We start from the raw sequence: 23,992 nt of genomic DNA on the forward strand, positions 1-23,992 counted from the left end.
ACTACGCAATTTTGCTGAATACATAAATATAAGCAGAAGTACTTGTTCTTTGTCGGTCTTATACCATCTCATTTGCTGTTACTAATGTTACTGTCTTCCACTGCACTCAGTGTTCTTAGTAAGTCGTGACGCTAAGTGAATCCTGAGACTATTTACAAGCTTGAACTTATAAATTGCCTTGGGGATAACTATAAATAAAAGAAAACAATAAATACTTAAGGCTTACATTGACATAATCATAAGTGTATGGGGAAGGTTTGGTAAAAGCAGTGTCTATCTATCTATCTATCTATCTATCTATCTATCTGTTTTATTTGATTAAAAACAACAATAACAGTTTTGGTTATAACATTAAAAAGAGACTTATTTGACACCTTTGAAAAAAAGAGTGGGCTCTAAACTCTAAATTTTAACTCCAACTATTTATAAAGCACGTAAAGCCAATATAAAATTGAACCATTGTCACGGTAAACCAGAAAAACTAAATATAGTTACTCATTCTATCCTATTTTTTTGGTTTTGACTTCACTTCATGAATTATATTGAGTAACAAATTTTGTAGTTGTTGGACATCATGGAATGACATTCGAGCAATGCCCTGGATTATTTCTGCTATTCCTTTTGTAAAATCACACAAAAGTGTTTGCTGTTTAGGAAACATTGCAGGAAAAATGTGAATGTGTTTATGCATGAATGGTGACAGAGGGCGTGCTCATCAATATGTCATATTGGGAAACCTCGGTGTAGATCCCTGTGTAACCTTAGCTTTACCGTTTTTTGACCCCTTCCTATTCTCAGTGTAGGTCAATGTGACAGTCATCCATGTAATGCCATGAAACCTACATTGAAGCGGAAAGCGATACTCCACACACACACACACACACACACACACACACACACACACACACACACACACACACACACACACAGTTTACTCTGAGACCAGTGACTCAGAGTAAACTAAATTCCTCCTAGTTTTATTTTGAGTTGTACGATGTCCAAATGCATTTTATAGGGAGCCAACATATTTGTTACTACTTTAGATTTTTATCAAATAATTACAATTCTGCCTTTTCTGGGAAAAATATTTTCAGCACTGCTCTGAACACCCCAAAGCTTCCCTTAACCTTTCATAGGAATATTAACAGTTGTTTAGAGAATTTCTTTTCTTTTCTTTTTTTTTTTTTTAACCAGTCTTTCATTATTCAGTACAAATGTTATCGGTGGGTAATTTTGGCAAATAACGCAATTTTTTACACGTGGTCAATTGTGAATCCTGATCCATTTACGAGGAAATAAACAGAGGACTGTGTCTGAAAACAAGATTTTTCCAACTGCATGGGCAAAAACTTTATTAGAAATCAAAATAGAGACACTATGACTAGGACATCAACGTTTGTAGTGATATTTACAACAATAAAATATTCTAATCCTACAATGTGTACGCCAATAAAGAATATGTTTTTTTTTTTGTATAAAGTCAAATTATAGCATTGATGGCATATGTTAGATCATAGGTTCTCTTAATATAATCTAAACGATCTAAGTAATACAGTTTATAAATAAATAAATAAATAAATAAATAAATAAATAAATAAATAAATAAAAAAGTTTCCTATGACATCACTGTTGCAGCAACAGCGAAGTCGAGTCACAACGAACGCGCCCCAAAAAAGTAACCAATCATTTTCAAGAATACAAAAGCTCTGTCCAATCAGAAGTCTCGACAGTGCTTGGTGTATTTACCTAACCTACAGGGTTTCAGTCGTTGGGACCTGTCAAAATTTGCACAACTGGATACCTCCACCTTGTCTTTTTTGCAGTCATGACACAGTGGACCTACGTCTTTCTTGCAACTTTTTTCGTGTCCTCTCGTTTTTTCATCTAACGGAAGGTAAAGAAATAATGTGACGTTAGATAGATTCCCCTACAGGCAGACTAGCTAATGTTAGCCGTCGATGATGTGTCATAGCCTAGCTTTTAATGCTATGCCAGCTATAATTTTTAACGTAAAAAAAATCTTCTCATTTTGTAAGTTGACTCTAAAGACTAATTTAAAAAGTTGCATGCTTGGCTGATGACGCTAACGCGGCTTTTTTGCGGCTGCTGTGAGCTAATACTGAATACTGATTAACTTAGCTAATGTGCTAATGCTGTGTTTGCTAGTTCGAGTATGAGACGTTATCTATGTGTTTTAACGTAATAGAACTTAATAAATACATTTTTGTATTGTTGGTTTTGGGCGTCAGCAGCTGTCCCCTGTGAAACGGGACGAGGGGGTGATGTGGCGTTCAGACAATTTCTAAAATGAAGATAGTGTTACTCCACTTACTCCTCCTGTTACGTAATCCTTCTCTTTAAAGTCACACTCCTTCTCGTTCCTCTTACAGTGCAACCTCTTGCTAAACACATTTCAGTCTCTGCAAACTAATGTAAAAAAAAAAAAAAAAAAAAAAATTATGACACGACACTTTAAAACAGCTGTCTGCTTAAAAACTGCCTGCTCAGCAGACGTGCGCTGGCCTCCTGTCTGTGTTTGAGCTTGACCTGACCTGACCTTTTGCATTTTGGAAACCAGTGTCAATTTTGCTCTCTGAACCAATTTGCTTGTCGTGCAAGTGTTGTCACTGATAATCTTGACAAGTCATTTTCAATTTTGCTCTTTCCCCCTTAGGCACACTCTACAATTATGGCGTTTTGAAAGATTTAGTGAGTGTTTTGAGGGGAAAGGTAGCCTTTCCCCTCAAGTTAGGTGGTTGAAGGTTTGAGGGTCAGTGTGTTAGAGTGTCTTGAGAAATAGCTTTTTTATAAATTATTAATGACAATATAGTTGAGAAATTATTTTTGCAACAGTGTATACTTTTTTTTTTTTTTTTTTTTTACAAAAACCGCACAAGACATTTTGTCTCCTGTAAATTCTTGATGCCATTGCATGCTATAAGCACCTTAGTTTGTGTGCACTTTTTGGTTGAGATGGTGGACTGACAAAGGTCAGAGTAAAAGTCCCTGGAGTCGCTAGGGTGCAGTGGAACTTCAACACAAGCACAATTCTAGCGCTCCAACCCATTTTGACTTTTTTTTTTTTTTTTTTCTTCAAGAGCAGCTTCATTATGGTACAATTTAAGTGGCTTTTTGGACATTTTGCTTTGTCACATTTTTGAGCTTTTAGAAGTATTGTTTGATAATTCTCTGTAAAACCATTAAACTCCAAAAGGGTGGGAGGGTTCACTTAGTAATTTGGTGGAGTTCAGAATGAGTCTGGGACCACCAGATTGTACCCCCAAATGCCGCTCACTGAAGCACGCTGATGACGTGGTCGCAGCGTTGACACGCGGCTCTGAGGGCCAGCTGCGTGCGTTCTTGTCCTCACACTGCCACAATGCAGCCGTCTTGCGGGATGAGTTTGGCCGCGCCGCCCTGCACATGGTGGCTTCGCTGGGAAAGAAGGCGCTTCTGGAGTGGCTGCTGGAGAGCAAGGGGGGAGACCTGATGGCCAAGGACAAGGAGTCAGGCTGGACGGCTCTGCATCGCAGCGCTTTCTACGGGCAGATTCACTGTCTCATATCCCTGGTCAAGGTATCTTACAGCATCTTAAAAAAATACAATTCTGTATTAATAAATTACTTAAAAACATGTTTTTGTACATTAAGTACATGAAACTTGTTAAATTTTTCTTCCTTTTTAAAAAGTTTTTAATCCCTCTTATTATTTATTTGTTTGTTTTTTAGCATGGTGGCCTCCTGTCTACCCTGGATAAAGAGGGCCTTACTGTTCTGGACCTTACAATGAAGGACCGACCATCACACATTGTATTTAAAAACACCGGTAAGTCACTTGCCTCGTTCAGACGTTGCCATGCTTTTAAAAGCTGTTGCAGAATTATTTTTTTTTATGGTGTTACCATAAATCTGCAGAGCTTAGTGTTGAGTGCCAGAGACTTAGTGTTGTGTTGTGTTTTTCGTATTTCTTACAGACCCAACCGAAGTGTTCACATGGGGAAACAATACTAATTTCAGCCTCGGCCATGGTAATCAGGAGAGCCGACAGTCCCCTGAGCTTGTGGACGTGTTTGCCAGAAATGGAGTTTACATCAAGCAGGTGCGACAGTAACACACTGCTGCTGTGCCAGCTCTTTAGAGGTTTCTCAGAGCACTGGTCTTCCCTGTCATAAAAAAAAAAAGAAAAAAAAAAGCCCTCTTGTGTCACACACGTAATGGCCTCACACCTCTAATCTGTGCCAACTTTTGCCAGACTAAAATAAAACCCACCTGGGTTTTCTCGAGCAGATACAGCACATGGGTAAAACCAGCAAATCATCTCGTCACTGGAGGTTCTGTGTTACATAACACTGTCTTTGGGGCAAATCAAATGTGTGGAGGGGGGCACTTCTCATTTTGAACCATGGCTCATACTGACTCATACTCTGTCCATGTGAAGCCACTGATGCAGAAGTATTTGTGATGCATGAGAGACCTAATGAGTCCTTAAATGAGTTACATTAGAGTTTGTGCGGTTACGGAAAATCACGTTGCTTGGCGTCTTGTGGCAAACCATAGACATTGTTCTTAGAAACCGTTGACTTGGGAGTCGGCGGGAGACGGGAAGGACAAACACTATTAATTGTTTGAGTTAAACAGAGGCCGCTGTTTATGGAGCAGGAGAGGGCTGATTAGCTTTCTAATTTCCTGCCCCAGTCTTTGTCTGTTGAATCAGTCTTTGCACGATTACAGTCTGCTGGATGCGTCAGATACACGTATCTCAGTGCTCTTTAAGGCAAAACAAAGATCAATGAACGTTTGAAGTAGATTGTATTTTTGTAAAGGTCTGACTGACCCATTGCGGTTACACCATGTTGCCAGGATGTCTCAGCATGGTTATGAGGTCATGCTTTAATTGCTACATTGCTCCCAGGGTGGTTAATGCTGCTGGCATCACGTCGACCTATCCTCACATACCAGATGCGTGGGGTTTTAATAGAGCCGGATGTCACTAAATTGAAATGGATAAAACTGTAAAATCGTTTTACAGTTCGGTTTCTTATTTTGCGTCGTTTACAATGAACAACAAAATAATTTCCATTTCTTTGTGTGTCTCTGACCAACCAAATCTTTTGAAACACACACACAAAAAATCTCTGGCAAATTATTATTTTTTTAACAATAATTGAGATTGAATGACATTTCAAGGGTATTGAAAAACCTTTTTCACCACTGTGTGTTTAAAGTTAATGCAAGAAAATCGTGTGTGTGTGTGTGTGTGTGTGTGTGTGTGTGTGTGTGTGTGTGTGTGTGTGTGTGTGTGTGTGTGTGTGGTGTGTGTGTGGTGTGTGTGTGGTGTGTGTGTGGTGTGTGTGTGGGTGTGTGTACCTTCCAAGAAGGACTTGTCATGCTGAGTAATTTCATAAAGCCTTGTGACCGGGGGACAGATGGATCCGATTTCATGACCACACAATGACCCATTTGCGCTGCGTTTAGCCTTTGTCTTCCTGGCCTAATGCAGCAGGTGCCAAAGGTTAAATATTAATTCAACACTGACATGTTTTTAATTAAGTGACCGACGCCGGTGTGCGTGTAGGTGGGTGAACGTCCAGAATCAATGTGATACTTTGGGAAACATCGTCGATGCCCATTGAAGGCATGAGAGCAGCAATGTATTAGTAATGATGTTTGCTTTTCCACTTGGCCTGGCCTTTATTGGCACCATGTTTTACTATCACTACTCGAGGGCTTGGCCCAGGGACACGGAAAGAGATGCTCCGCAGACCTACTATAAGGTCAAACTGTGAATGACAAGCTCTTTAATCTGCACTAACTCGTGGTAGGCATTGTCGCTATAGAAAAGGACAGTGGGTCACACATGGTGTAGCTTTTCACACTGTCGGCTTCAGTCCACATGTGTCCCTGAAATATCCCCATACAGTACATATTGTACATACAGTAGATTAACAAAATGTGCATTACTTATTACAGCAACATCATCTGTTGGATCATAGTAAGAAAACAAACATGTAATAAACTCTCCATTGAACTAAAGAAAAACCACGCATATATTGAAAAGCTGTAATGCACATACAAGTACAGTTGAGAACTGAGAGCTTTGAGTTGTGTGCATTTGACTGTTATGTTGTGTTGCTGTGTTCGTGAGATGTTCCTGACAGATTAATAAATTGTGCCTTGGAAATAAAAAGGTTGAAAACCACTGGAGCTGCAGACACAAACAAAGACAAAGAAGCTTCACAATTCACGTTTATTTTTTTTTATCTTTTATCTATTTTCCTTGTAGGTGGTCCTTTGCAAATTTCACTCGGTGTTCCTGTCACAGAAAGGCCAAGTCTTCACCTGTGGACATGGACAGGGAGGGAGACTCGGTCATGGAGATGAACAGACCTACTTGGTGAGAATTGCTTTGGACGTTGAAATCAATGTGACTTATACGATATACATATCATAAAATATGCCTCCTCTCAATCACAGCTTGCATTTTACAACAGGCATGTAGAGGGTTAATGACAAGGTTGCAATAATTTAATATATTAAGAAGGATGCAATCAACGTCGGCGTTATTGATTTTCAAGGTTTTGTATGTGTTGGTGAGGACATTCAAGGTGACGCACATATCAGTTATTGAAATGCAGCAGCTTATAAAGGATGTTGGATTTAGCGCGTTATCACTGCTAGTTGGTTATGTTTGTTCTGAATTTAGATGTGTTGGCTGTGAAAGCTGTAAAATATCAAGCCACTTATCTAGAAATCCTGTTGTTTTTTCCACTTCTCCCCCTTCCTCCCCTCCCCTGCTGGGCTTTTTGTTAGTTCATAGTCATAATGACTCAATGTCTTTTTCCACCCATTGTGTGCCATATTGAGGATTGCTGATGATATCTGATACACTGGTCTAGTACGTCAGTATATTGTATCAGTCATCTCACCCTTTTCTCATTAGCTCAAGCGAAAATTATATTAACAGTGTATGGCACAAAAGATCAAAGTTGTATATGAGTGAATTGCTGTGAGAAAAACACAGCTGAAGTAGTGAGTGTTGTCAGCCATAGCCGGACTAGCCCTCATTTTTATTTTATTTTATTTTTTTCATTGCTCTTATTTTCTTCGCCAGGTTCCTCGGATGGTGGAGGGTCTGATGTCCCACCACTGCTCTCAGGTGGCAGCAGCCAAAGACCACACAGTGGTGCTGACGGAAGAAGGCTACGTTTACACTTTTGGCCTCAACACCTTTCATCAACTGGGTCTCTCTCCACCTCCAGCGGCAGCACACGTCCCCAAGCAGGTAGGAGGTGGAGAGTGACAATCTTTATTCTCTGCAATATTTTTTTTTCTTCTAAATGAGAATTTACTGTCTTCCTATTCATTTTTGCAAGTACATAACACATTCAAAAGCTGTCTGAGTGTTATGTTGAGAGTCTCTCTGATACTGAAGTTTCACTATTTGCTTATGCTGTGCACGCAGGTGTTCTCCAAGACCTTAAAAGGGAGGACGGTGATTGGAGTTGCTGCTGGAAGGTTCCACACAGTGCTGTGGACCAGGGAGGCTGTCTATACAATGGGCCTCAATGGAGGCCAGCTTGGTAAGCTGTGTTGCACTTCCATTGCGCAAACAGTTTTGGTAAATATTTTGTTTAAAAATAAATATTGTAACGTCACTGCAATACATGCTATGTTTGCTCTCGGTCCTCTGGAGGAGAAAACACAGAAGGACGCTGAGCTGCTCTTAGTCGAATGCTTTTGATGTCTGATGTTATTATTATGATTACACTGGCTGATCATATAATTATAGTCTGTCAATAGTGCTCATATTGGAAGCACTACAAAAGTCCTTTATAATTTGCAATTTGTGTTCCACAAGGGCAAATGAGAGGATTGCTTCCTGACAAAGTAAAAACGGTGCATTGAATTAGCTTAGCGTAACTTTGTGTCTTATGCTTTCCTGTGCCGTGATCTCCAGGTTACCTGCTGGATCCCAACGGAGAGAAGTGTGTTACGGCCCCCCGGCAAGTTTCAGCCCTGCACCACAAGGATGTCACCATAGCGATGGTAGCAGCAAGCGACGGAGCTACGGTGGTGGTGACCGAGAAGGGCGACGTCTACCTGTTGGCTGATTACCAGTGTAAAAAAATAGCTTCAAGGTGAATCAAATGGCACCCTGTATAGAATCAACAAACTACAAATACTTAATTGATTGTAAGATTGTTTCTGTCCATTGGAAAAAGATAAATGTAGTAGACATTAGCATGGAAGATGTATGATCTCCACGCAATACTTAAACGTTTTCGGGGGGTTTGATTGTTAATTTTCAGGCAGCTAAACATCAAGAAGGTCCTGGTCAGCGGAGGTAGCCTCGACCACCGCGTGGTCCCGCAGATCCTAAATGAAGGGGGAGGAGAGAAGGTGGCTATCTTGGCTCTTGATGAAGCTGGCAGGGTAAGTTGATGTGGAAATGCTTATTATTCTGGATTTTACGTGCGTCAGAGATGTCACTGGGGACAAAATCTCTGCCGCAGTCTCCAAACGTTAGAAACATCAGAATATATTTTAGGCTCTTACTTACTCTTACTTTAGTGTTGTGTAACTTTAGGTGAACGCAGACTCTTGCGTAACATTAAATCCAGCCAGCCGTCTGTATGTGAGATCCTATAGATGCTTCTTGTGACTAAGTTGCTTCCTCCACTGTTTCCCCGCTTTTTTTTTTTTTTCCTTTGTCAGGTGTTTTGCTGGCGTTCCTGTAGCAGCTCAGTCAGACAGTGCCGGTGGGCGTATGGGCGTCAGGTTTTCATGTCGGACATCGCTCTCAGCAAGAACGGCATGATGTTTGTGACTCAGGAGGGGGAGGGCTTCACTGGCGTTTGGGCTGGAGAGTATCGGAAGTACGGGGAAAAGAAAGGTGAGCGACTTCAGAAACAAGCTATTATTTATTTTGAATTAAAATGGTGACAATTATTTATTTAAAAGTTATTTTAAGTTATAATCGAAAGCTTATAACCATTTTAACATTGCATTTCTTTAATCCACTGCCTAATTTTTGTGAATTGTTCACCTTAAAAATGGAAAAACGAAGCAAAAGAAGCATAACACAAAATATATTAATAGGCTTAATTATTATGCTTAATACTTTTTATTAGAATGATAGTTTATTCAAGTTATTGCGTGTGAAGTATACAATGTTAAGAACAGGGAAGACATACTTTTATGTGGATTGATAATATTCTTTGTACTAAAAATTTATCTTGAAATGTTTTTATTTTTAAAACATTATTCAAGCAAATTGCTTTCCATGCTTCCTGGTATCCACAGAGGTCAGTGTGGAGGTGTGTGGCCACTCGGATGCTGGAACAGTGTATGAACGGATCCGTCTGGAGAAATTGCCATACGTCCACAGAGCCGTCAGCGTCACCATGGACTCCAAGGGCCGAAATTTTGGAATCCTTCAGTCCGACCCCAAAGCAAAGTAAGAGATTGTCTTCTGAAGTAAAACAATGCTGTTTTAATAATGTATATTTCAATGCAGCTTCTTAGAAATTGTCAACAGCTGCTCTGACAAGATGTGACAGAGGCAACTCAAAAATAGAAGCCATAAGGCATTCTGTGTAATGGGACACTGGGCGTACACAAGTGGAACACATTCATTCCAAAACCCTTGACTTATGTAATAATTGTCTTGATTTTTATGTATTGACTCATTATTTAGTCAAAATAAATAACATCTAGGTATATTTCTGTTGTCTTATCATTAAAAAAAAACCATGTGACTGTTATTGTGATGAATGATGTTATTTTTGTTTTTAAGATAATTGCTGTTCTTGTGAGTAAACTACAACACCTTTTTTCAATGTGCTCTCTGATACTTGTGACGCAAAGCAGATTTGGTCTGTATTTTTTTTTTTTTTTTTAACAAAAAAAAGTAGGCATTTATGAATCAATTTGTTTTTTGCAGACACATCTCATTATTGTTTGTGCTTTTTAAATGATCAGCAAAACATTAACTACACATTTCTGTGCCTGCAACTCAGCTTGTATGAGATACCCAGTGTCTCGCCGTCGTCCTTCTCGCAACACTTCCGACGTCTCCTCGACGAGTCTGACGAAATGGACAGCATCCACGACGTCACGCTGCAGGCCGGCAATCGCACCTTTCCGGCGCACAAGTACATCTTGTCCATGCGGTCCGAGTTCTTCCGGAAGCTGTTCATGTCAGATCGCTTTGGGGTGCCCGACGAGCTCGACGGAGAAGTGAGGAAGAGCGAAGACGCCGTGGGCTGCGATTTAATCATTTTCGAGAAGATCCCAGCGGACATGCTGGAATACGCTCTGCGCTTCATCTACACCGACTCCTGTGAGCTGCTCGTGCACGGGGCCAAGCCAAGAGGCAGCGCGACCCTGACGGGCCAAACCCAGGTAAGGCTTAAAAAAAAAAAACAACAAAACAAAACGATCCCCAGTAGCATTCACTGTCATAAAAATGCAGAGTAACCACAAATACTGTGCTCTCGTGCCTGTCTTGGCCAGAACATGGAGGAGGAGGAGAGGCTTATCAGCAGCCTGCAGGACCTGGGGTTGAGAGGTCGCTCAGCCCTGGAGGTGTACCGCTCCCTTCCACCTGCAGCCAAAGGAGACGACGACAAGGCCAAGGCCAAGAACGCCAAGCCTGGCAAGAAGGGGAAAGGAAGCAAAGGGGACAAGAGCGGGGCCAGTGAGGGAGGAGCCAATCCCGTCAAAAGCCTACAGGCTGTTGCAAAAAAGCTGGGTCTGGGAAACCTGTCTGCACGGTGAGAGCCAAGAACACCGAATACATGAAAATGCTGTTGAGTTTCCATAAATGGTCAAACAAACGATTTCTTAAACAACAAAAAGAGATAGGAAATAAAATGCGTCATGTTTTCATTAAATGATTTGATTCAAATTAATTATGCTATGTAAAGCACAGTTATGTCATAGGATGCTGCAGAGTGGCTAGAAGAAGCAGAGGTTAACAAAACCAAACATTGTTATGATATAAACATGTCATTGGGTACATTTTGATGGAATGACGTGAACGAACAAGTGGAGGAACGCCTTGATCTTCTCATCTATCCAGACATGTCTGTTGCCATTCACATCAATGTTTTGCCACTCGGTATTATTTAAAATACATTTTTTCCAATGCAATATTCTTAGAATTGGACGGTAAAATGCTTTATTGAAGCTCAGCCACTGAGGCATCATGAAAACCGCTGCCAGTTCTTGCTATAATCATTCTTTCCTTTGTTTTTTTGGCAGACTGGACGGAGTCAAATTCGAAGGTGGAAAGATCAGTGTTATAAATAAGAAAACTGGCAATAAACCCAAATTCTACCAGAAAAAATGGTGAATATATTAAAAATGAAAAAGAATTTCACAATTGGAAAAAAAATTGAATTTTCTCACATCTCCATGTGTTTGTGTAGCTCCTATCTGTGCGATGTCACTCTAAAATCTGAAGATGGCATAGAGTTTCCGTGTCACAAAAGTGTCCTCTGTGCAAGACAAGGTGAGTTACTTCCACCAATTTACATAGAAAAAAAAATACACATATATTAAATTTCAGTCACCATGACAGAATATGCCTTGTGTATGTTATAAAAGAGATTCTCATTTATTTTTTTAATCCCTTTTTCCTTCCCAGAATACTTCAATAGTATGCTTGGAAACCCCTGGATTGAGGTTGGCTGGGTTTTTTATTTTTTCAACCAGGCCTGTTTGTTCATTTTTAGTTGACTTCATGATGTTCACCATCTACATCATTTTTGTCTCGTGCTCCCTCCTCAGGCCACATCCTGTACTGCACTGGAGATGCCGACCGGCTCGGAGATTCTGCAAGTGATCCTGGAATACATCTACACAGACGAGTCTCCCACCATTAAAGGTAATGTAATTTTCAGCATGTAGTAGAAATAGATGGAGCAAAAAGACTTCATTTTGTGCTTACATGTTCCCACAGAGTCTCTGAATGTCGAGTTCATCTGCAACGTGTTGGTAGTGGCCGACCAGCTGCTCATCACCCGACTGAAGGAGATGTGTGAGGTCGCCATCACTGAGAACTGTATGTTGCTCTTCTAACTGTTGTTATGCGTGTTATATGTTTTATGTATTGACGGCTGTAATCAAGGTAATGGTAAAATATGAGACTTAATGGAGAAGTCACCTTAAAGGGGCCCTATGATGGCCATTTCCAGATTCATTGGCCAGCAGCTCAATTCTGCTGCCTGTAATGATTTTTTTTTTTCAAAGTCTTCAGATGCATTCCTATGATAATCAGCTCAGCTTGTGACATAGAAAACTGAGCATAATCCAAACAGCTCCTTTTAGCGCTGTAACCAAGTAAAGCCAGCCCACCTGGAAATGCAAGTTGTCATTTTCCGTGCTCTGTCTTAGTTGACATGCCAGTTATGCAAAATTACACACTGAAGAGCCGGAAAAGTAATTTATTTTTTCATAATGGGGCCCTTTGAAATGGGAAAAATGTGTTGTTCTTTTTTGTGCTTGCGTAGGCAGCTATTGGAAATGGCTGAGTTTATGAAATATTGTCCACATTTTTCCAATGTGTTCTTATTATAAATGAGACAAAGGGACTTGATTTGTAGTGCATTGAGTGCCAACAAAGCAAAAAGAAATAAACTATGATGATAATAATAGTCTAGACACACTTGTTTCTTTTTTAATCAATTTTCCGTCTTTGCTTCTCCCGTTTGCAGTGACTCTTAAGAATGCTGCCGAGGTGCTGGAGTTTGCCGCCTTGTACAACGCGGAGCAGCTGAAACTCTCCTGTCTGCAGTTCATGGTTCTCAACATGGCTGCCCTGCTCGAGTCCAAGTGAGCATGAAAATGGCTTAGCCCATGTTCAACATGAAAAGTTTTTTGTTTTTTGATTGTTTGCAAGGCAGACAAATTCTTAGCTTGTTGATTATTTTCCCGAAAATACACATCAATCTTTATTGAAGTCTCTCCAGTGTGTATATATCAAAATATTGAACATCAAATGCTGATATGTAGTCTGTATTTACAAAGAATTACAAATATGTATTTAAATGTTGTGTGTTTCTTTCTCCACCCCCTTTTTTTTTCTCTTACATTTCTGTGCTAATCTCAGAGCGCTCGATGTTCTGAGTGATGAAGTGCTCGTCGAGCTCTCTGCTGCCTACAGACGGATGGTGAGTCACACAGCTCCTGGAAACAGCGTAGTGTGCATCACCCTTTCCATCACGTCAATGTTTGCTCGTTGTATGTTGACCAGTTCTCCCAGTAGCACACCAGATTAGTGCCAAGTTAAAGAAATTGCTTCTCGGATGCACTGACGACAGCACAACACTGTGGCACAATCACATGCACGGTTCAGTGTAAACACCCCTTTGACTTTTAACGTTTTTATTATCTCTCATCTCTTTAAATATCTCAAAATAATTCAGTTCGCAACATTGGCAGCATGAGAGGATAACAAAGGATCATAGTATGTTTAAGTAACACCTAGCGGTAATAAGGGAAGTGGTTCCCTTTGGTCAGCGCTACTTCACTTTAAATATCACATTGACAGCAGAATACATTTGAGCCAGTAAATTAAGCTTGTATTTTTCTATCTTTTATAGATACCAGCCATGCAGAAGAGGATCATCACTCCATATCCTGCTGCCCCAGACCTCAGTATGTATGAGGATGAGGTGTTTGATCCAGCATTTAGCTCCAAGCCAGAAGCAGAATTGGATCAGTCTTGCAGGTCAGCGAACATAAAGATATTGTACTATGTTGGCATCTCTCAGATCTTTGCAGAAGTGGCAAATCAGAAAAATAAGTGTCTTTTCTTTTAAACTTGTACAGGGAAATTCTGTTGAAGAAGGCAAAGATAAAGGCTAAAAAGAAACCTCGGCGTCGCTCTGACAGCTCGGGCGGATACACACTGTCTGATATCATCCAGAGCCCCCCTGCTGCAGGTGAGCTACGACACACAACGGATCAATTGTCGAGAAGTGTGTTTTTCATCTCACGAACCGTCTTTTATGCATCACAATCATTCTCTCCACACGCTTGCCAAGCACCAAGTTGTTTTGGGAATATGCTGTGTGCGGTAATGTTACTCACAGATTCTTTCCCCCTTCCAGTGATCTCGCCGTCTTTGGTGAAGTCAGGCAAGGCGAACTCTGCCGAGTCCCTGCAGGAGCTGCTCACGTCCGACTCGGAGGGCAGCTGCATGGGAGTCGGCAGTCCCCGAGACATGCAGTCACCCGTTTTCCACGACAGAGTGGAGGTGAATGGCCGAGCTCTGGCAATAATGTGCCTCCTGATTGAGAAATCTTGTGTGACAAACGGTGATTGTTCTTGATCATTGCGTGAAGGGGGGGGTAAACTTGTTCGTCGTTCGCAGGATGACAAGGCTGTCAGCCAGAAGCTGAAGGCCTCGCCCAGCACCCCGAACTCTTTCCGAGACGCATTCCCCACCCCCCCCAACTCTGCTCCAAGGACCATTCCCAAAGTATCTCCAAGGTGAGACACATTTCACAGTCCATCAGAACATCTGCAATATTACGGCCTTTTCCCTCTTGGCTTCACACTTCAGAAAATGCTGTTAAGGTTGTGAAAAAAAAGTTTTTTTTAATCCAGTGTCCACCCACTGTTCTTCTGTAGACAAAAGTGATTTATTGATATTGAGAGGTGAGCCCCGTGTTTATTCAATCTGCAGTCCAGCTCATCCACCCCCAGTCTTGGATCTAAGAGCCATCATGGACATGGAGGCCAGCTCTCGGCAAACCCTCGGGGCTACTCCGAAAAGCCCTGGAAGGTATCAAACGGTCTATTTGCATTTTCCCTTGACGCAGTGAGCCGACATCAAGAATTTACCTCGACCGGCTCACATTGATTCAATTGTGTCCAACTAAACGTCTCATTTGTATCGATCTGCCCTTTTGGCTATGAGCCAGGTCAAGCCAGATGTCTAATTTTCGACTCAAGAGCTCTGAAGCGCCATAAATCTCTAAAGTAAATATTGCAGAGATAATGAGAGAATGGATCTTGGATCTTAAAAACAGCAGGGGAGCTAAAAAACACAGCAACAGCTGGCAATATTCTAATAAAAATAGCCTCGTAAGCCACATGATGCAACAGCACACTGCTATGTAGATTTTTTTTTTTGGTAATGCATATTTGTCAAAATGAGCTGATTCACAGACAGTTATTTGGTTGTTGGCACTACGTACTTGAAGCTCAAGAAATTGAGTTGGTTTGAGCTTAATTGCAACGTGGTGGCTTGAGACTTGTGTTCGATGCTCTGTGTATTGAAACAAGCTCTTAGCTATTCAGTCACTTCTTTAAAACTGTCTAGTTTTATTGCCGACGTATTAGACAAACCAAAGTTCATTGTCCTCCACCTGTGTATCGAGTAGTTTGGTCTTTTCTTACTCTAAAAATGTCAACGCACAGTTCTGTGCTGAGTCCTTGAGTGACTGTGCACATTGTTTAATTCATTTATTATCTTTTTTTTTTTTTTTTTTTTTTTTTTTTTTTTTTTTTTACAGTGTCAGCACCAGCATCAAGCACTCCCCCACTCCTGCTAAACTGTCTCAAAAGCAGAGGAAGATCTTGGCCATGGCCAGTAAAGAGGCCAGTGTGGAGTCCAGTGCATCCAAACCACCTTCCACAGTCAACCCATCTAAAAGCAGCGGCAAGGCCTGGTGAGCAACCGCTGCAAACTAACTTCTGCCTCGCATAGCCTTACACTGCTCCCAATGGAAATTTGAGTTTGGTTTGACAGTTCAATAGCATAAAATTAGAAAAAAAATGGAGAAGCTCACTCTACTTCAATTTTTCACAGGAACTTAATGTGACAGTTATATTGCAGCACAGGTGTACAAGTGAATAAATGATCATCCTTAACGGCATTTCCATCATTTTTCAATTGAATAATGTTTGTAAAAGCCAGAGGTGTTGCAGCCATGATCCACATCATTATCTCAAGTTCTAAAACACTGAATGTTAAAGATATTTAGGCGGTATTTTTGTTACACACTTGATTGTTTAGTTCTCAACGCGTGGACTTAATATTACATAACAAATTTGTGTGAAGGCACATCACACTAACTGGCACCTCAGTTGTGATTGTTCGGGGTTTACATGTATAATGATTTTAGCGTGAAAGGTCTTACGTAACGCGCTTCTTATAGCTTTATACTTTGTCCTGGACTCCAGTGGAGCAACTTTGATTTATTATACAATAAACCTCAAATCTCTACAAAACGGCATCCGGTTTTTGAGAAAACTGTTATAAAGTGAAATGCGCTTAACATGGGGAACAATAGCTGCTGCTTTACTCAGAGTGCAGTATTATAGTTCATTGAGGCTACACTAATGCCATGCAAGTCTATGGTGTCAAAAGTCAACTTTGTCCTAGAGACATGGGGCCACTTGCAGGTTCATCGGGATCCCTCAAGACACAGCCACGTCAAATTTGGGGCTTCTAGCCAACATGAAAAAGTTTCTTGGGGGCCTGACAGAGAAAGTTTGATAACCACTGGGCTACAGTGAGACAGCTTCTCCCATATGACTCTTACTGACATAAATGTGTTATGTAATGTTGATTGCAGCTGTCTAAGTTTAACTTAAGAACACAAAATGCAGTATTGTCTCTATAGGTGCAGGCTGCTTTTAGCTGAAATCAAAGATAATGATGACATCATGGTACGTGGTTTTCTGTAATGTGCTCTGAAGTCCCTCCGTTCCTCTGCGGGGTGTGTTGTGATTTGCAGGGCAACAGCAGCTCAGTCCCCACCAGCCTCGTGCTCTTTTCGGGCCCTGCTTGAGGAGGAAGAGAACCGGTTGGTCAGAGTGGGACAGACAGTAGCCCAGAAAGTCCGCGCTACCCAGGGATTCCCCTCAACTGCGCCCCCTGTTGCCCGGAAGGTCACATTCAAATGCAGTGAGAACAGCGAACCAGAGAGGCCCAGTGGGTGAGTGTCCTCCTCAGTGAGGAGGAGCTGCTGCTATTCATACAGCTGATATGCCTACTCGTGTCCATCGGGGGGCACTGTTGAAGTGCCCACATTAGGCAGTGCAGCCAGGCTCCCTCCCACAGACAGGCACATGACACTACACACAACACTTTATACCCTGCAGTCATTAAAATCTAAATGACATTTTTACAATGCTTTTTTATGAGCGCCTCTTACCTGTTAGTCAAAACGACTGATAAGACTCCGCAAAACTCCTTTTTGCGATGCAGTGCGAGCTGACGTTTGAGGTTTTGAGTGAACTTAAAACAAAGAGAGCATTTAGGGCTGCAAGTTTAAAAACGTACAAGGCAATAACATGGAAATTAAGAAGTGTAGTTTGGAATAATCGGCTAAGCCGGGTATGGTTGGATTAATCGCTGTCAAAGTGGGGTTTTTTTTCCCCTGCCACGTTCTCCTCTTCTCACTACTTTTTACTCTTAATTTGTAAAGACGCAGCACGGCCGAAACATCATTTTCTATGATCACACGCATATGGCATATGTGGTATAACTCTAAAGGTTAAACCTTTATATTTGGCTCGCTGACCGGGTAGAAAGATTTTGCAGGAAGTTTATTAGAGTCAAACTTGGGAGTCTTGACGCCGGGGCGGGCACGAGACGAACATTGCAGGATGATTCAGTAAACAGCTGTGCAAACAACTGCACTCTTTCGGCCGTGTAAGCAAAACATCGGCTCACCATAAAAGCGCATTATCTTTTTTTTTTTTTTATTGTATTATGCGACGGAGTGAGGAACGTTTTCGATGCGAACGTCATTTTAAAGTGTTTACACGGAGGCAACCTTCCTGGCTCTGCGGAAGAGCCTCTCTCTCCCCCCACTTCCCCCAACCAACGTGGAACTCCTGGCGCTGTGCGTTTGCGTCACACTCGCAGTGACAAACAGCCGAGTGAGTCACTGGTGCGCGGGGCCCTTGACGTTGCTGCCGGCGGAAGCCTCGGCACCGCACTACTGGATCACAGCGAGCAGGGTTTTAGCTTCCTGCTTGGATTTTAACGAGCGCAGAAGATGGACATGTCGAAAGCGAATGAAATGCACATTTCCATATCACTGGCCAGACTCCGTCGTGGATGGCTTTGTTGAGACGACTGCCTGGTCATTGCCAGAGGTTTTATCGTGCGCTGGCAAAAATGCAAGATTCTACTTGCCGAAGGAACCCAGCAAGCCTCAGTCCGACTGCTCGGGCGTGTAATTTTGGCCACGTTTTAACGACGGTAATGCAGCGCAGCTTCGCTCCTCTGTGTGGATGTTATGTCGTGTTGTGGAAACGGTATTCAGGACATTCTACAGATAGGAAACGGCAACACAGCTTGGTGACATCACAAGCATAAGAATACAATTTTTTTATTTTTTATTTTTTTAATAATCTTTGTTCTGATGTAAGTAATTACGGCAGTGCATTGCATTCACTGGACAAAAAAAAAAAAATTAGGCACCTCATCTCGTAATTATGCTTAAACTGCCATACGATTGGCCGTTGAATCAAAGGGCAGTGGGACCTTGTACCTAATAAAGTGGCTGGTGAGCAGACTTGCAATCATGTCCAGCTCCTACAAAAGTGATGTTTTACAAATAAGGCCAGATCCTGTTAATAACGGCTGTCTTCCCCCTGTTTAATTGTTGAAAAGTGGTGGCAGGACATCCAGTTGTTGGTCTGGTCAGCTCACTGAGTCAGTGTCTCAGCAGGGGGGAAATCTGCGTGTGCGTGAGTCTACAAATTTTAAGTTGCCTGATTATAAAAGGATAAAAAAAAAAAAACTGTTGCATGAATGTTTGATAGAACCCAACAGAAACTTTAACTTCTCTCTTGTGTGGATATGGTTGGATTGTTTGGAACTTTCCGCCAAGTGGCAACCAAGTCTCTTCTGCACGGCTGAAATGAAATGAATGTGTAGGAAGTGAAGCAGTACTTTTCAACTTTAACCCAAGTGGTAAACAAAATGATGCTTTCCTGAACACTATGCTGGAGAAAAATATCTTATGTTCATATCTTCATATGAGGGCCAAGCAATATTGTAGCCCAACACCGGGCTGTTTTATTACCCATGCTCGGGTAGACCTCTTTAAATCTCCCCTTCTCTCTCTTCTTTGCCCTTTACCTTCCTAGACATTTTCTGTTTATGAGTGCCAAGCCGCCATAACACCTGGTTGGTGTTGTTACTCCAGAAGTCATAGAGACATTTAAGCATTGTTTAGATGGCAGAATGTCGAAGGAATGTCCTGAAAATTAGTGTGTAAGCAAATGGAAGGAAACGTCGATCATTTTCTGGCCTCAGATCAGTTCAGATTATCTCCATAGAAGCAAAGCTGTATGCTGCTACTGTAGCTTACCCTTACTGTATATGGGAAATATGAAGAACACATTTTCATAAAATTATTGCCTGTCGAACGCCGGCAGTGTTTTGCAACGGTGCAATTCAACCGAGTGCCGTCCCTGGTTTCAGCAGACCAGTGGGTTTCGAGTGAGACGGCGGCGGCCTCTCATTGTTGAGTGGCTCACCACACAACATTTGCAATAAAACACAATAGTATTTTCAACCCTGTGACGTCATCGTGACCAAAGTTTTTCTTTCCGTCCTTCCGTCTCTCTCTGCTATTTTCTGTTCTTTCTACAAATGCTGGAGTAAAGCCAATACCGTGACATTTTGATGTGGTGAAATCAGTACATTATCATCCTGTTGATAATGTCATCCTGCATCGTTGACGGTGCCTCTGATCTGGCACCACGCTGAGGACGTGAGCTGCATTATCTTTCCCATTCTTTTATTGGAACCAAGTAAGAGAATCGTGAGATTCGGTTGGGCGGCGGCTCCGTCCCCCACCAGGAGCCTCTCGGTGGTTGTTGACTCGACCTTTATCCGCGCACTTGCGCGTTTCTGGGCTGCACCGAAGCTCACCCCCTCTGTCTGTCTGTCTGTCTGTCATCACCTTTCTCCCACCCTCCTCACCCGCTCCCCTCCTCAGGCCCTGGGTGCTGGGAGCAGTGGGCAGCCCTCCCCCCTCCTCACCGGTGACCTTCGCCTCCATCGTGGAGGAGGAGAGGCAGCAGGAGGAGGCGCTGATCCGCAGCCGGGAGAAGCCGCTGGCGCTCATTCAGGTGACGTGCTGACGTGTGGCTGTGTGCATTGCTCGCGGAGGGCGGTCTCACGGCATCCATCCTCGTGCTGTCCATGTTTAGAGGCAATGGCCAATTTTTTTTTTTTTTTCTTTTCACTGCGAGGCTTCACACTCGCGCTCCGCTCGCGTCTTCTCGGCAAGCATGGAAAATGTCGAGTGACGATCGAAGTGTATCATGCTGCAAGAGTGTGAATGTCGAATGAGCTAGCATATAGTATAACATAGTATAGCCCTAAATCTGGAGGGTCTCTTCCTCTTACCAGAACTCCATGACCAAGGAGAGACATTAATCAGTGTCAGACCTGCTACCAAACACAGGATTTTTTTGTTTTTTTTCTATTCACTTTGTTTCGTTTATTTGAAGTCAGTTGAAATCAAACTGAACCGCTCGCATGTTTTAGCAGAGCTCTGTGTCAGATGCAGGTCCACCACTGTGCTGTAAAACCCGATGAGTTCAGTCAACTCAAATCATTTGATGATACGGGAGGGCCTTGAAACGTTATAGTGAAGCAGCTCAAGTCATTGTAGGTTCAAGAAGTGCTCAAAGTTAGTATAATTAACTCTAGTCAGTTTAGTAGAATAATGACCATACATTGAGCATCAATAAATAAAATCTTTTACTTGTTAGGCAAACCTGATACATTAATGGCACTCATTTACGACAATTGTATGAACTCATTTAAATGATGTGAGGTATATACAGTACATATACTATCATTGAAGTAAACCAATTGACTTGATCCACTTTAGTTGCAATAACGCAACACAACAACTCGATTAATTCAAATGAATAAAAAAATAATTTCATGAAATTAATAACAATTGGTCGTCCTTGGAAACACGACCTGGTACCAAGAGATTTGAGGTTGTATCTGTCATAGTGTATTTTCACTGCTACTTCTACTTGAACAAGAGGACGTTGTGATGTGATGCTCCACCTCAGAAGAAACGACACCGCGAGAGCTCCGTGAAAATTGCAGATTGCTCCTTTAAACATCCTGCCTCAATCAGCGCTTGGCTCAAAAATGACCAGCTTCCAGCTTTGTCCCCCGACAGCCGTCGCGGCGCGAGACCATGCCAGGCGTCTGTCTGCACCTCAACCAAACCAGTTTCTTTTCCCCTCTCGCGGCTTTTCTCTGCTCGCCGTTTTTCAAACGCCGGCGCTATTATCGAGTGTCCTGCGTCAGCGTTTTCCGTCCCGCCGCACAAACGAAGCGCGGTCTTGGTCGCCTCCGCGACTGCCTTTAATTTCCTCCCCTCTGTCCTTGCAGATTGAAGAGCGGGCAATTCAGGAACTCCTGCTGCATTACCGGGCGCACGACAACCCCGATGAGCTCATTGTAGTGGAGAGGGCCTCCAAGGGTCCGATAGCAGCGCCGACCTGGAACAAACACTAATGTGAACCAGCGGAGATGCTCCCGCGAGCCAAGGAAGGGAGAAAGTCCCTCTCGGTCTCCCAACGCCAGCGCCTTCAAATCCATCAGTCCGCAGTGTGACGCGCCTCCGTGGCTCCTCCCACCCGGCGTGGGCGAAGCCCCGTTCGATAGTCGCCTCCGCAGTGTTACGCAAACGTTTGAGTCGTCGCTCCTCAACACTTTGTTTCTGTCGTCCGTCTGGCGATAAGTGAACGTCCTCCCCCGGGTTTCTCCGTTTCTTTCTTTTTCAGCGCATTTTACATTTCGTTCTATAACCTCGCAGGCCATTGTTACACAAAGCAGCAAACTCTTGCGTCTCAATGTTATGCGCTCAATGGAAGTTGCCAAAGAGAAAGTGTTTAAGCCTCAAAGTTTCTTTAGAGTGGAAGTGAGTGTGTGTGAAGAACAGTCGTGCCAACTCTGAACAGGCAAGCGCGTCAGAGGTGCAGCGAAACATTTAACAGCAAGTATGCTTTAACATGCTTGCATTACCTTGACTGGTTGCTTCAGTCGTTCAGGAGTGGCAGGATAACGGCAACGAAGGATGGCCCGAACTGTGGATGATCTCTACGTTTGAAGTAAGCCGTTCAGACAGTGAAATGGAAACCTTCGCAGTCGGGGTCGTGTCCCACTCAACTGATTCTGACAACCTCAAAAACCTTTGCAAAAAATAATTTGCTTTTCCGTTCTTGTCTCTTGATGCCATTTTTCTTTTTTCTTTTTTTTTTTGGTTTGTTTGTTGTTGCAGCCATCAAAGAATGTGAAAAAGGCAAAAGGCATGTAATAAATTCTCCGTTGTGCATCGAGTGCGTCTCCAGTCTATTTCTGTACAGGTGGCAGAAGATGTGATGAAAGGTTAGACCGGTGTCATTTTCCGCATAATTACAGTCTTTCCCTTTTTCTTAATGGCACATCTTTGTCCGATACGAGGAGATGTGGCTCTCACCGCATTTAATCAAGATAACATTTAATCCGGCCGTCTCCTGACACTCTAGCTGCCCTGCATGAGCAAGCAGCCATTATCGAGTCTCAGCCTGTGATTAACTGTGTTGACCCTGATCTGAGCAGCGAGTATGGCGATTTAGGGGTCTGATTAAATGTAATTGCGTGTAGAGCATCACATCGGGAGTCAGGAAGAGACGGCTCACCGGGGGAAATATTAATTGCACATTAGGATCGATTAGTCAGAGTGGGGACAACACGTGAATCAAAGGCTTAATGAAACACTGCTGCTTTACAACACCGTCCTCCACCAGGTGCCTGGCTGATGACAGGATTCTTCCAACTGTCCCTGCATTCAGGTCTGTATTTTAATGTTTTACAATTCTCATGGCAAGTGATGACAAATGTCCTGTTTGTCTGTCTTTGTGAATGATTTTTTTTTAAGACCTTGATGATGTTTTTTTTTTATTGTTATTATTATTGTTTGGGGATATGATGTTCGCACTATTTGAAAAACGGGCTTCCTTGTGTCCTTGTCAGCAACGTTCCTGCTGTCCTTGGCTTGACTGATTACAGAGGACGCTACTCTGACAGCGTCACTCAACTTTATACAGACACACAACCATAACAACGCTGCACTGGACTTAGTTAGATGTGATGTTAATTTTAATATTCTGAGCAAAGCCAAGTATGCCTTATTAATCCTTGTCTGTTGCCAACCATGAGGAGTGCTGAACGTGGAGAAATTAGATGGTGAAAACATTGAGCACTTTGAGGAGAAATCTTAATCTCGCCTGTGTAGTTTTGTGCTTGACATGCATTTTCATTTGTGCAATAATTAGTCCTTCATAACGTGTCCCTCAGCTTCAATATCAATTTAATTTTATTCAAAAAAACTGTAATTGTCCCCAGTGGGAAAATGATAAACGTAAAAGCCTTAGTTGAGTAAAATATATACAAATGTACAAAAAAAAAAGTACAATGTATTTTTATGAATGGACAGGAACATGGAGTGCAAAATCAAGTCATAAATACCGTGACACAATGGTTATACGGTAAAGCGCAAGCAAGACGGCTATGTTGTAAGCATGGGTTAATTCATTTTAGATGCTACTTTAAAAGGCCCCATGTTATACACGTTATGTTACATATAGCTTCACTTTCAGCCATGCATAATGGATCAACCCCCCAAAAATGCTATATTTAGCCCACTGTTTGCAGCCTCCCACTGAAATGTTCCCTCACAGTTTGTTCGGAAAGGGACAAACATGAGGCGATCTCAAAGGGCAGAAAGAACACCTGGAAGTTAGTGTATCAGTGTCATTTGTGATGTCACAAAGGGCTTGTTAAAAAAGCTGATTTTCATCTTTATTGATTGATCCCCTTGGGGAATTTGTTCGTCTGCATTTGATGCGCTCTATTCACGATTCACCTGAACTCGGACCAGTCAGGGCTGCGGGGGCCTCCAGTCAGTGGTGCTGATAGGGGTGGAGACAAGCAGTTT

The 23,992-nt window shown here is 42.3% G+C and overlaps 1 protein-coding gene across 1 annotated transcript; it reads left to right on the forward strand.

Moving 5' to 3' along the window:
- The first annotated feature begins 1,730 nt into the window (after nt 1–1,730).
- ibtk (inhibitor of Bruton agammaglobulinemia tyrosine kinase) lies at nt 1,731–22,352 on the forward strand. Its single transcript, XM_076012417.1, has 29 exons — nt 1,731–1,894; nt 2,675–3,576; nt 3,729–3,825; nt 3,974–4,098; nt 6,283–6,393; nt 7,111–7,281; nt 7,462–7,579; nt 7,957–8,137; nt 8,309–8,432; nt 8,715–8,892; nt 9,303–9,456; nt 10,019–10,403; nt 10,515–10,774; nt 11,265–11,351; nt 11,432–11,514; nt 11,650–11,687; nt 11,793–11,889; nt 11,965–12,066; nt 12,719–12,836; nt 13,114–13,174; nt 13,607–13,734; nt 13,836–13,948; nt 14,117–14,262; nt 14,380–14,498; nt 14,695–14,793; nt 15,527–15,682; nt 16,754–16,954; nt 19,979–20,111; nt 21,403–22,352. Exons 2-29 carry the CDS (start codon nt 3,253–3,255, stop codon nt 21,526–21,528), a joined length of 4,035 nt encoding a protein of 1,344 aa, XP_075868532.1. The 5' UTR covers nt 1,731–1,894; nt 2,675–3,252; the 3' UTR covers nt 21,529–22,352.
- The last annotated feature ends 1,640 nt before the right edge of the window (nt 22,353–23,992 follow it).

Source organism: Nelusetta ayraudi, unplaced genomic scaffold (assembly GCF_046127955.1).
Source record: "Nelusetta ayraudi isolate G7.1 ecotype Tasmania unplaced genomic scaffold, CSIRO-AGI_Nayr_v1 ptg000136l, whole genome shotgun sequence".
NCBI classification, from domain to species: domain Eukaryota; kingdom Metazoa; phylum Chordata; class Actinopteri; order Tetraodontiformes; family Monacanthidae; genus Nelusetta; species Nelusetta ayraudi.

What these genes read in the sequence shown, in the direction of transcription:
- ibtk (XM_076012417.1), top strand. Translation starts at nt 3,253, where the DNA reads ATGAGTCTGGGACCACCAGATTGTACCCCCAAATGCCGCTCACTGAAG. An exon ending in CATTGTATTTAAAAACACCG is followed by an intron (nt 3,826 to 3,973) that starts GTAAGTCACTTG and finishes TATTTCTTACAG; the next exon opens with ACCCAACCGAAGTGTTCACA. An exon ending in CTGGGAAACCTGTCTGCACG is followed by an intron (nt 10,775 to 11,264) that starts GTGAGAGCCAAG and finishes TTTTTTTGGCAG; the next exon opens with ACTGGACGGAGTCAAATTCG.